General features: G+C 42.8%; 1 protein-coding gene across 2 annotated transcripts in view; it reads right to left on the bottom strand.

Annotated features, from left to right (window-relative positions):
* The window catches only part of FHIP2A (FHF complex subunit HOOK interacting protein 2A), a 46,317-nt gene extending 33,756 nt beyond the window's left edge, over window positions 1-12,561 (bottom strand). Inside the window, exons 1-6 of one of the 2 annotated variants that reach the window (XM_060274758.1) lie at window positions 11,920-12,561; window positions 6,080-6,158; window positions 4,094-4,263; window positions 2,972-3,076; window positions 2,656-2,778; window positions 1,746-1,784 (exon numbers count right to left, since the gene is read on the bottom strand). In XM_060274758.1, the coding sequence (XP_060130741.1) occupies window positions 1,746-1,784; window positions 2,656-2,778; window positions 2,972-3,076; window positions 4,094-4,263; window positions 6,080-6,158; window positions 11,920-11,964 (561 nt within the window). In that variant the 5' untranslated portion in view covers window positions 11,965-12,561. The remainder of the gene's footprint in view (window positions 1-1,745; window positions 1,785-2,655; window positions 2,779-2,971; window positions 3,077-4,093; window positions 4,264-6,079; window positions 6,159-11,919) is intronic. The other variant, XM_035133087.2, reaches the window with a different exon arrangement.
* Window positions 12,562-12,855: the final 294 nt, after the last annotated feature.

Here is a 12,855-nt window from a genome sequence, read left to right as displayed (position 1 = left end):
TGAATTTCTGGGAAGCCATTTACCTCAGCCAGCACTGTGAAGCTGCAGAATCTTAATGGCCATTGTATATCTCATATAGATGCTGAAGTTCTGCATTTAAACTGGCTTTTGATAAAGTTTAAGCAACTGGCAACCCTATAAACTGTCATTATATATCTTGGGCTGAATTTCATTGGCCATTATCTTTTGATTTATTACATTCTATCTTTGAATTAATTTTTCCTTGCAAAAATGACTATTTATCCACCATGGCTTACTTCTTCTGTTCTTTGGTTTCTGGATAAAACACATCTCATTCATAATACTAGAACCATTGGCAGATGACATGTTGGCAGATGACATATTACTCTTAATGGTCAAGAGTTGGACAAGCACATGACTACTTTAACAAGCATACTGCACAAATCCTACATGCCAGGCTTTACATAAATTATAAAAAAGGAACCTCAGCCAACCCACTAGCTGGAGCCATTATTTAACATTTGCCTTTTACACCAACCTCTGTATTAGTCAGTTCAATAAGTGTGCAAAAAAAGGCCTTTCCTTATTCTATCAAGCCACTGAAGTAAGTGGATGCCATTTGATTTGTTCAATCTTCAGTACGAATGTCACATTTACTATATACAAGCAACCTTTTGACACAATTGCATTTAATGGAAAATGTGAATTTTCAGGTCAAGACCCCAATCCACCTTATCTCTGTGGTTCTGGAAACACAGTTTCAGATTCCAATCTAACCATGCTTCTGTGCTGCATATGTCTAAGAAAAACAAAAGATGTCCTAAGAATCAGCAGTTATTTTCAGGAAATCTGCACCTGTCATCTTAATAAGATCTTGACACCATTCCCTGGGGATCCATGTTCCTCACTTCACATTCTTCTTGAAATGGAAGAATTGCACCCCTGCCTATAAATCAGTTTCAGATGTTTAGAAAGACCTTCAGAGCATACAAATTCAAAGTATCAGTCTTTATAAGAGATGGGGGAAAGTATGAGCACGCAGTTAATTATCCCTGAAGATGAAGAAAATGCATATCCTACAGTACCTTTTATAAGGAATAGTGGCGATACTTTAGTAAAATAAACCTGTATAACCATCTATTATGCACATAAAACTATCCCTGAGCCTTAAGAAATATTTTACTGTCAGTCTTCACTTTTATTCCTGAAAAGTGCTGGAAGAACATGCAACATGCCATGCATCACAGAAAACAATCTTACAGCTCTTGAATATAATTTATTTTATAATGTAATATAATATACTTGAATGGTTCCCAATATAAAGATGGTGGAGCAGAGGAGGAGGTGTGACAACTAATTCTGCATAGAGAAGACCTGCAGCCTCTACACCTTCTATGCTAACAAGCCTAGTTTCCACTTGGATTAAATTTAGTTCCTACCTGACAAGGCTATGTAAAAGTAGTGTTATCTATGAGGGGTTGCATACAGCCAGCAGGATGCTTAAATTGTGCTATTGTTTGTATGCTAGTTCCTACATATGCAGCATTAGCACACTGCTGAAGCATGTGCCAGAGCTGTGGATTTCTAGGGTGCTAACATGGTATCATGCCGCTCCAGAGACCTAATTTAAACATGATACTTAATTCAAGTAACCCTACAGGGCACATTTTCTCTCCATTTCACAGGGTTAGTGAATTTCAAATAAAAGAGCTTTTGCATTTAGCTCAGCCAAACAGACAAAATCCACTGGTCTGTCCATGCAGTTCTGAAGCCCACCTGCTCACCTGCCTCCTGGAAGTATGTAGGACAGGGTCTTGTATCACCTAATAGGAAAGTTTAATGAAATAAGCTCCATATTTTCAGAGTCAAGATCACCACCATCAAGGGACTTCACTCCCAGACCACTGGGGATAGCAAGAATAAGCAACAGTTTGCAAATTTAACAGGAAGGGGCTGGACACCTCTCTATGTAGAAGAGGGGAAAATACAGAAAGCATCTCCTCTGATTAAGAAAAGAATGCCAGATAAATAAAATCTTCCAGAGATGGTAACAACAACAAAAAGCAAACCTTCACTAGAGAATGCTAACTGATAAAATAAGAAGCATAAAAAATATTCTTGGCATAGGGATGATTACTTAGTTCATTAGATTAATAACAATAAAGAGAGGGGAGGAGAATAAATATAAAAATTAAAATGCAGCACTGTTGTGTAGATTTTATGCTTCTGTAATATCACCACAGAAACACAGAATCTTGTTTCTGGCACAAGTCATAGAATCATAGAATTGTAGTTTTGGAAGGGATCATCTAAGTCCATCCCCCTGCAATGCAGGGATCTCAACTAAAGCATCCATGACAGGTGGTCATCCAACCTCTGCTTAAAAATCTCCAAGGAAGGTGAGTCCATTACTTCTCATGGAAGTCTGTTGAACAGCTCTTACTGTCAGAAATTCTTCCCGATAACTTCAACTCTCTGTTGAAAAGCAGTTTCTAGCCCTGGCAATCGCAAAAGAACTTGGAAACATACAAGCAACTTATGGGGAAGGCTCAGGAGCCAGTAGCAGGTTAGAAGTAGCTTCCAGGGATCAAAAGACTTTATTCCCTGCCCCTCTGATCCTGACAGATACCTAACTCAGTTCCCTTTATAGTAAAAAAACAAACAAACCGTTAACAAGCAGCGTGATCTACCTACCTCAAGGAAAAAGTTAACCAAGTATGGATCTTGTTTCAGCTTTGCACACACTGTACAGAGAAACTGGATTTCTTCATTTTCTGTGGGTGTTGCCATAACTTCCCCGCAAAGTCTGATTAATTTCTGTTCAAGAGAATATTATTATTAATAGTACTACTACTACTAAAGAAAATAAAACCCCAATAAAAATGCCCACATCAGGATACATTGTTGAATTTCACTTTCTAAGATCTTAAAGCAACAAAACTGAAATATTACATCCAATATTCGGGGAGGCATCATAAAAATGTGTTCCTTTAAAAAGATAGTTTAGTACCTGCACAGGTCTGTGTACATTTATGTGTGGGAGAAGAGGCTGTTGTATTCTTCCCAGCAGCTTTGTATAAAAGGATAAAACCTGCTGTTTCATGCCTGGAGGACACTAGAAAAAGAGATACAATAAACATGAAATCTACATAATGTGGAAACTGGCAAACAAAATCAATAAGGTGTCTAGAAACATTAGTTTAGTAACAAACACATTAAATGCATCCAATATATCATCCATTTTACAATACAGAGATTTGGTACAACACTTAGACCAATTATATATATTTTTTATTTACTTTTTCTATACTGCCCTATACATGAATGTCTTAAGGTCTGACCTTTATAGTACACATTATGCAGTTAAGTTAGCATTTCAAACTAGCATGGACTAAGATCCTATGCACTTGTTTTATATCTGTAGCAAACATTTGCAGTTGTTTAGTTTGTTGTTCATACAATATACTGCAATATACTGTGGGAAACCAGCACACAAATAAACACAAAGATATGCAAGTGTTCATTCTTTTATGTCTAGCAGTAGTCTCTCACACCCAAATGAGTGTGTGGTCTCAGGGCAGTCTGGAGCAGGTCGGGCGCCCTGGCACTGAGGCGCGGAGATCGCTCCGGCGCCCCCGCCCTCGCAGCGCCCCGCCTCCCAGCCCGGCGCTGCGCCACCGGGACCTTACCTAGAGCCGGCCCTGTGTGGTCTTGTGTGTCTTTGTGTTTTTGACTCTCTCTCTCTCTCTCTGTGTCGCTCTTTCTCTCTGTGTGTGTGTGTCAGGATGGAGAATCTTGAAAAGATTACGTGTGCATGCTTTCCATGGCAGTTTCAACCCTTGACATTTTTTTTTCCAAGTGAAGAGGGATACAATGTATTAGGAGAATGTTCAGCTACTACTCAATCAAATTAGCTTTCACTCTTTCCATGACTCCATGTCCTTCTGCCCTCTACATTCAACAGCAGCATTTCTTCACCAATTGTAATAAAACACTATTTCGTTCTTAAAGTTCATACTGCAAAAATATGACAAGTCAAAATTTCGATTACTGAAACAGTACGCACAAACTAAGTACGCATGATTATATCCAGTCACAGGATCCGAGTTTTCTGCAATGGAGCTATACTTACATCAGCCTTGCCCAAGGTGTACAAAGTCTCTAGGATCTTGTGATGCAGTAAATATTCCATACAAGGTCCCGTTTCACCAGACTCCCTCTCATTTTCTTCCTGAACTAAAATATCCAACATCTGCTCCAGGTGAGAGGGAATGTTGGTATCAGTCACAGGAGCTTTGTCATCTAGAGAAACAGGCTCCATTAAAATAAAGTCTCCAGTCTCAGTTGTTGTTACTGCTTTTACTACTACTGTTTATTAAATTGCTACACTGTCCTTCATCTGAGGATCACAGGGCATTTACAATATAAAAACACAAAAAATACATACCATAGCAACAAACGAAAACAATACCAACCCCCCAGTTTAAAAGGCCATAGATTGTTTAATTAGCCAAATGTCTGGAAGAAGAGGAATGTTTCTGCCTGGCACCTAAAGATATGTAAAGAAGACACCAGGCAAGCTTCCTTGGGGAGAGCATTCCACAAGTGGGGAGCCACCACATAAAAGTTAAATACCTTACAATGAAGATCATGCACTCAAACACATTTTCATTTGACTTTTCCTATTCTGGCTGATGGGAGTTTGCACAACTCTACCCCTTGTTGAATGAATGCAAAGAGGGCTTGTGTGGGCTACACCAGCTCTCTGCCCCCCCCCCTGGCAATACGACGGAGCTCTATGCATTAGTATGCATCTAGAACTATTCCATATAAATGGGAATCTGGCCCAATCACATGGAGGTCCTCTTCACCAATAATAACCTCCCAGTAGCAGCATGGCTTCTGCTTACCAAAATGGGTGAGGTCAGGGTTATGGATACACCAGCAGAGACAATCAGGCATTCCCTATCAGTGCATGCACACAGCCTGACCTTATTGCTTCCTTAACCCACTTGGTAAGTGGTAGCGATGCTGTGATGGGAGGTTAATGTTGTGGCTCCGCAGCACTATTGCTCCTGTTCTTTACCCATACTGATGTACATACACAGAGTCCCTTCACATGCTGATCAAAGATTGGGGAGGCAGCTATGGCACATTGTCAGAGAGTCGGTTGGCCGTGTAGCTGGCCCCACCCACATTCTTCCAATTTATGGCTGTGGGTTGTGTGAATTCCCTTGACTGGAATTCATGGAAGAAAGAGAAAAATCACAAACATATTTGTTACTTCAGCTAAGCTTTGAATGTGTGGAGTTGTCTTTCTTGTTAAAGTTAAAGGGTATGACCCTGCCTAAATTGAGTTCCTACTTGTTATTTTCTATAACTATGCAGGACTGTAACTTTACAAAAAGGAACAGAAACAATGTAACACTTGACACAAAATGCTTGAGGATAATCTGACGCTACATACTGTATAGACCAGTGTTTCTCAACCTTTTTTGGGCAAAGGCACACTTGTTTCATGAAAAAAATCACGAGGCACACCACCATTAGAAAATGTTAAAAAAATTAACTCTGTGCCTATATTGACTATATATAAAGTAATTCTGCCACGGCACACCAGGCAACATCTCGCGGCATACTAGTGTGCCACGGAACAGTGGTTGAGAAACACTGGTATAGACTTCCTATGTGTTATTTGGGAGAGGAAGTTTTAATGTTGTGAAGAAACTTAACTGGTCTCTATTGCATTTATCAGCAAACTGGTGTGTGAAGTAATTTTATATTACGAATCTGGAAGCAATTTTTACTACAGTACTACCGGTATGTGGCAAGTGTATAAATAATCCAGTAGCAAGTTTGCTATTCCCTGTTATGCAACTGTCTACAAACAACTATCATTACAAAGCAAATAGGAATGAATTGCAACATCTAAAGACTTTGAATCTCTGTGATGGCAGCACTGAATACATTTTGAAAGTTATTGTGAAGTGTAACATTCAGGTCCCACCAGCTATTTCCCTGCTTAATTTTATTATTTCCCAGATCATTACTTTTAAGTATCAAACAGTACTCCCATCTGCATAATTGTGTGCTGAAGTTGCAAATAAATGGCTCTTACCTGATGTCTCTATGTAGTAATGGGTAATCGCCTTCCAGTGGAAAACAAAGTCTTCTTGCAATGGAAGGGATGGCGCAAGCTGCAGGAAAGAAATAAAAAGCAGACAAAGGACATTTCCTAAATGTTAGTCTTTAGGAAAACCGAGTTGCAAACATAAAAATTTCAAACAGGGGCGGGGGGACCATTTTCTCTTCTGGGAGGTAGCAGGAGTGGAGAACCTCAGGCTGGAGGCTGAATGTGGCCCTCAGAACTCTTCCTAGGCCTTGCCCCTTTCTCGCACCACACCCTTCACTGGCCCCACACTTTGATAATGCCTGGATGGTGGATGGAGTTTGTGTATAGAAACCTCTTGCTTTTGTGTTGCAAGTGTGACAATGTCATGTCCCACTACTGACATGAAACTCCCAAAAGGTTCCCCAGTTCTGCATTCTTGCCTTACTGGTAAAGGTAAAGGTAAAGGGACCCCTGACCATTAGGTCCAGTCGCAGACGACTCTGGGGTTGCAGTGTTCATCTCGCTTTACTGACCGAGGGAGCCGGCATACAGCTTCCAGGTCATGTGGCCAGCATGACTAAGCCACTTCTAGCGAACTTTACCTTCCCGCCGGAGCGGTACCTATTTATCTACTTGCACTTTGACGTGCTTTTGAACTGCTATGTTGGCAGCAGCAGGGACCGAGCAATGGGAGCTCACCCTGTTGCAGGGATTCAAACTGCCGACCTTCTGATCGGCAAGCTCTTGGCTCTGTGGTTTAACCCACAGCGCCACCCGCATCCCCTTGCCTTACTGGTACAGAGCCCCAAATGAGCACCTTTGCCAATAAAGGGTAATTTGAGGTTTTTAACCTTTGTTATGGTATCATTAGCAAGAAGAAGAATGTAAAAATATGATAACAAAGAGGTAATAAAGTGTGGCTGAAATTCAGTTAGGCCTCTGGGAATGAGGAGTGAACAATGGGTGCTGATTAAATGGGGAGTGTACAGTGGACAATGTCTGGTGTGACAGCTCACTAGCTTTGTAAACTGCTTTGAGATGCTGTTTTATTTTTTTACAATCAAGTGGTTTATAAATTTTATGAAATGAATAATTAAACTGGCAGCTGACTCCTTGGGAAATTGGCCTTCCTTCCTTCCTTCCTGAGAAGTACTGTACATACTCCTAGTAATGCTACTGGAAAAATGGGGGGAAACTAACTAGTTTTCTCTTATTTTTGAATAGTACAAATAATAGCACACCCATTTCTGATCACATATTCTACAATATTTTTGAAACAAAAATAATGGCAGCAGGATTTAACTTCTGATCTTGTAGCAGACTGGCTGCCATTTTTAATAAACTTGACATATGCCTGATTTGATGTTCTGTGTCAACTTTTGGCTGGCAGTTCTGAAAATGGAGAAGTGGCAACACTCCTAGGAGTGACTTGCAAAAAGAATTGAATTATGGAAAGAATAGGCTGTTGGATATTATATTGCTATGCATATACATATTCAAAATGACAAAGGGGGAGCATTGGTATTGCAATATTATTTAAAAGGAAGTCCAAACAAGCTATCATGGTCACTTTAGGTTAGTGAAAGCCAGACATTTCTGAAATCTGTAAAAATGTCTTAATCTTGATCCTAAACACACTTCCATAGAACTAGAGATTATAGCTTTCGATGTACTTTCAACTAAGCGGATTTGGGATCGGAGGGTGATATACAACTATGTCACACACAAAGGAGACCCACTGAAATTAACAGATTTCATAAATAAGTCATTTTATATATACATCATATCAAGCCACTGACCTAAGCACACCTATACCCACTAAGTTAAATGCATATGATTTTTTTTCAACATTTGAATCTTTGAAACTAACACAAACAGACAGAACTGTGACTACTTTCAGCACTCATCAGCTTCAAAATTAAGAAGAAAGACAACATGCAGTACACCAGGCCAAATGTGCCTTTAAAACAAATTCAATTTCTCAGAACACAACATCCAATATAGATTATTTCTAATGAACACTACTGTATACCAAAAGCTTTTCTGCAGACCTAGTGAGAAAACTTCAGCAATGAACACCAACAAAAACATACAAAACTCAACATGATACTATATTTCATTGACTTCAGCACTCTTTAAAAGGTTGGGGCCTGCTTTGTACACACCACCAAATTTATTTTTTTCACTTGTTTAGCAGTGAGGCACTGCTATGACCTGACTTGACTTCTTAGAAGACTGCTGATAAAACCACACAATGTTGTCAGACTTAAAGCTGTTCAAATCTTTCACAAACCCTATCATGCCCCTTGTACGGTAAACCAGCAGCTTGCACACATTTAACTTGTGTGCATTCAGCTTTACCATAGCTGTCAACTTTTTCCTTTTTTAAAGGGAAATTCCCTTATGCGGACTGCTCCAGCAGGAAGGTAAACAGCGTTTCTGTGTGCTGCTCTGATTTGCCAGAAGCGGCTTTGTCATGCTGGCCACATGACCTGGAAGTTGTACGCCGGCTCCCTCGGCCAATAACATGAGATGAGCGCCACAACCCCAGAGTCAGTCACGAATGGATCTAATGGTCAGGGGTTTCTTTACCTTTACCTTTTAACTGCCATTGAACCCAATTGGCTTTGATTGTACCCAATGTTGGCTTTAGGTGCAATCCCCGGAACATAATCCCTGTGTAAATTAAGGGCCTAATGTATGACATTCAGGCTCATTTTTAGGTACACATGTATCTAACCAAAACAATGAGTTGTATCCAACAGACCCACTAAAACTAACTCTGATATCATGGGTCGATTCTGAGTATGTCTTAGCTGGATAAAAGTTCAAAAACTCCTACAGTGAAGTTTTGGGGCTTTACTAATATTTTACCTTGCACTCTCAAGAATTCTATCAGAAATCAGTAGTATAAAAATTACAGGAAAAGGTTGTGGCCTCACTAGTGAAATCCATGGAGCAGGGCCGTCTCAAGCATGTCGGGCACCCTGGCGCCGTGGCACGGAGATCGCTCCGGCGCCCCCGCCCTTGTGAGCGGGCGCAGCCCGCAGCACAGCTTCCGCGTGGTTTCACCGCGCCCCCCTGCCTGCCCAGCGCCCTGCGCCACCAAGACTACCCCTAGAGCCGGGCCTGCCGTGGAGTATATAATCCATCGTTTCAAACATTTAATTTGACTAACATATTTTTTCCAGGCCAATAACCTATTCTACATTCACAATGTACCGTAGCTGCAGCCAATTCCAGCAACCTGAGACATGCACCAGCATAATATGCATGTTTGACATATTTACTTTATTAAAAAGATGTACTTGTACTATATTTTCAGAAGGAGTCCATTGGAAATCTGCATTAGGACAATAGAGATCTGATGCTGAGATATTACATGGTTGGAGGTGATACAAACTAGATTTTTATAACTTTTATTGAATAAAATTTTTCATTAATAAACATGTGGTTGGCATACACACGTGGTTGGCGTAACACAAATTGAGTGGAATGTTAAAATTCGTCAAGGAGCAAAGAAAGCACTGGAGGCATCATTTTCAATTCGTCTCATAATGCTAACACAAGGAATCATTAAAGAAAATTAAAGGGCAATGCACCTGCTCAAAGGCAAGTCCTACCTTGCACAAACGTATAATCAACCTTTGGAATTTTTTTGCCACAGGTCATAGAATCAGCTGGAATAACCTGGTTACTTGATGGAAGGTAGAATAGTAATTATACTGAACTTTTACCCCAAGAATGGAATTGTGTTGGCATACAAAGTACCGGTATCTTAAGAGGACTTTAGGCCAGGGGTGGTTAACCCATTAATCCTTGGTCAAACCTCTGGGTGGTACATGCTAATGGTGGGTGTATTCACCCCACCCAGTTTCCCCCTCCACAGCTGATCTGTGCAGATCTTCTGAGGAAGGGAATTATTGCCCTTGTACTCATCAAATGACCAATCTGATGAACAGGGATTTGCATTCCCATTAAGGCACTGTGGTGGGCAGTGGCATTTAAACCTATCTACCCATACCAGCAGCATGTAATTAAAAAACAACAACCCACTGCCAAAATTGATCAACTTTGGGGGGTGGGTGGGCATCAGGGCTGCAGGCAGGAGGTTAGCTGCCCAGATTTAAGCCAAATGACACAGAATATAGTTTTTAATATTACATGCCAGAAGGCTTATGGTAGATAGGCCTCTCACTGCCCAGCTGGCACAACTGTCATAATGCTTCACAGGCAGTTGAAAAAACGTCTACTCAACCCGGAAGAATCAAATATTAGGGATGTTAGGTGCCCCCCAATTTGCAGGGATAACTGGTTTTGATGAGCGATTAGTACAAAGGTACTTTTGTTTATTACTTCAGATACTCCAGAATGCAATCAATCTCTCTCTCTCCCCCACTGGATATTCTAGGAAACGGGGAAATTTCTCAAACACATTTATAAAGCTGCAGGAGTGAACACAGGGAATATTTGACTGTTTGGAGCCTGTTTGCCAGTCCACTGTGGGAGCAGAAGGAGGGAGCAGCTGTGAACGAAATTTTAATACAAAAGCCCCAGTGAAACTGTGCCTAAGGGGATAGAAGGTCATGGGGCCATATTTTAGATGTGCCTATAAAACGGAAGGGAAGGATATTATCACTATTTCTGATGTTCAGGCTAGAGTGTCAATGTTTATGTAGCAAAAACAGCACTACCTCTGCACAAAAGGAAAACATCAGCAAACTCAACTGGCATATAGGTTTGCAGGAGTATAAAAAATCTGGAGAAAATAACCAAAAGGACAAAAAAACCAAGCCTAAAACACAACTACACATGAATGCAGCTTGTATTTAACTCACCAGGTATGCCGTCACAAAAAATCCACTGGCAACAAAAAATATTATACATACTGGAAATATGTAGCTTCAAAGCTCTCGCTTCCCAAGCAGGAGGCAGCCGTATCAAGCTGTCAGCCTGCCCAATTGGCACCGTCAAAAACTCCCCCTTATTCAGGCAAGGAAACCTTCCCACTCCACAGCCTTGGGATTTTAGTGATTCCCCCCCCCCCCCGCGCCTTAATTTTATGTTGTTTACTTTGCATTAGATCATATTATTTATTTACATCAAAGTTGCACCATGGGATGAAACAGAGGAGATATCCCTGCCTCTTCTCCTGGAGCTTCCCACCCCAGATGGTCAGCAGAACTTAGATATTGAAAGGTTGACTTACAGTACTTCCTCCTCCCTACCAAACAGTTTTCCTTTTGTGTCCACATTTTTAGATTGTACTAAGTTGGAGGCCAGGGACTGTTATGTATTTATACAGCCGATCTGGTAGTCTTTTTTATGTCTTGAGAGCAGGGTGGTAAAAATAGTTAAATAAATACGGACTACTGTACTAAAGTTTCAGTGTATTTTATTACACCGTGTGTGCGTGCGTATTTGTAGCTGGCCACCCTAAGCACCCTTTGTTGGAAAGACGGCATACAAACTTATCTAACAAATAAACGAAGCACTTAAAGGCTCCTGGCTTTTGTTGCGGGCCCCCTATTTGTGATCGCCCAGAGGCTTCGACTGAGCCAGAAACAGGACAGAGCCACGTAACCCGCCCAACCAGGAGACTGGGAGGAAAAGAGCAAACCACTCGGGTCTCGCCAAGCTCCCGTCCCCTAGTCCTAAGGCAGAAATAAAACTATCCGGCGTCGGAGGGAGGGAGGGAGGAAAGGAAGGCATGGCAGTTAAAGGGACGAAGCCGGCAGCCGAGCAAAGCGAGGGAGGTCGCCAGAAGGCCCCCCTAAAGCGCGTTCCCCATCTTAGGCCTAACAGGATCCCCGGGCTTGCGTGGCGGGAGCCGCCGGTGGCCTTACCGCCTCCACGGCGTGCTGGAGGATGGAGGTGAATTTGGAGAACATCTTGTCCCTGGACTGGAGCAGCCTCTGCCGGGAGGATCGCGAGAGCTCCTCGATCCGCCGCCGCCGCCGCTCCAGGGTGAGGACTGCATGCGGGGGGCCTGGCCGCGGCGATCGGGTCGGCTACCGAAGCGAAGCGGGATGGCTGCTTCTCTCCGCTGCTCTTCTCGCTCCCTCGCCTCAGGAGACACCGTGGCGCGGACGGAGAACGACACCCAAAGGGGCCGCCCGGAAGCCGAGCGCCTTCCTCTGCGGCCGCCGCTACACCCTCTCCTGCCGCCGCTACTGCTCGGCCTACAGGGGCCGCTGCCTGAGGAGCTGCCTGCGCGTTTTCTTTCGGTCTGGCAGTCAGTCAGTCAGGCCTCTGCCGCCGTGTAGAGGGAGGTAGGGGGCGGGGCGGGAAGCATCCGGCCCCGGGGAGGCAAAAAACAACGGAGAGCGGTCCGAAGGGATAGAGAGCTGGCGAGGGGGAGGCGGGCTGAGGAGAAGGGAAGCGAGAAAGAGGAGGACGAGATTACGAAACCCGCTCTTTGGCCTTTGCCGGGGCCAACCGGAATGCCACGAAATAGTGAGCAAGTTTTCGAGTTCCTCAGAATTCCTCGTCAGAAGGGAAGGAGGAGTCGCAGGATCAGGTTTTCTCAGGGTCGTGCCCGTGACACTTTGCTGCCTGCCAGCTCTGCCATGTAAGCCCGCTAAGGCCCAGCCACGAAGCAAAGAGCCAGGGCCCACCCTGCCGCCTTGGGTGCTGAAGGGTGGTGTGAGATGCTGGAAGTCGGCCTGCACAAGTTAAGCTAACCTCTGTGTTGTGACGTGGGGTTTGTGATTTCAGCTCTCTTGACAAAACATGCTGGAGACAGTTCTCTAGTAACAGCTCTTTATTAAAGTGAACGAGAC

The sequence above is a fragment of the Zootoca vivipara genome, chromosome 5 (assembly GCF_963506605.1).
Source record: "Zootoca vivipara chromosome 5, rZooViv1.1, whole genome shotgun sequence".
Classification (NCBI taxonomy): Eukaryota; Metazoa; Chordata; class Lepidosauria; order Squamata; family Lacertidae; genus Zootoca; species Zootoca vivipara.
Note: the sequence above shows the minus strand (reverse complement) of the source record. Positions and strands in the feature narration are given on the sequence as shown.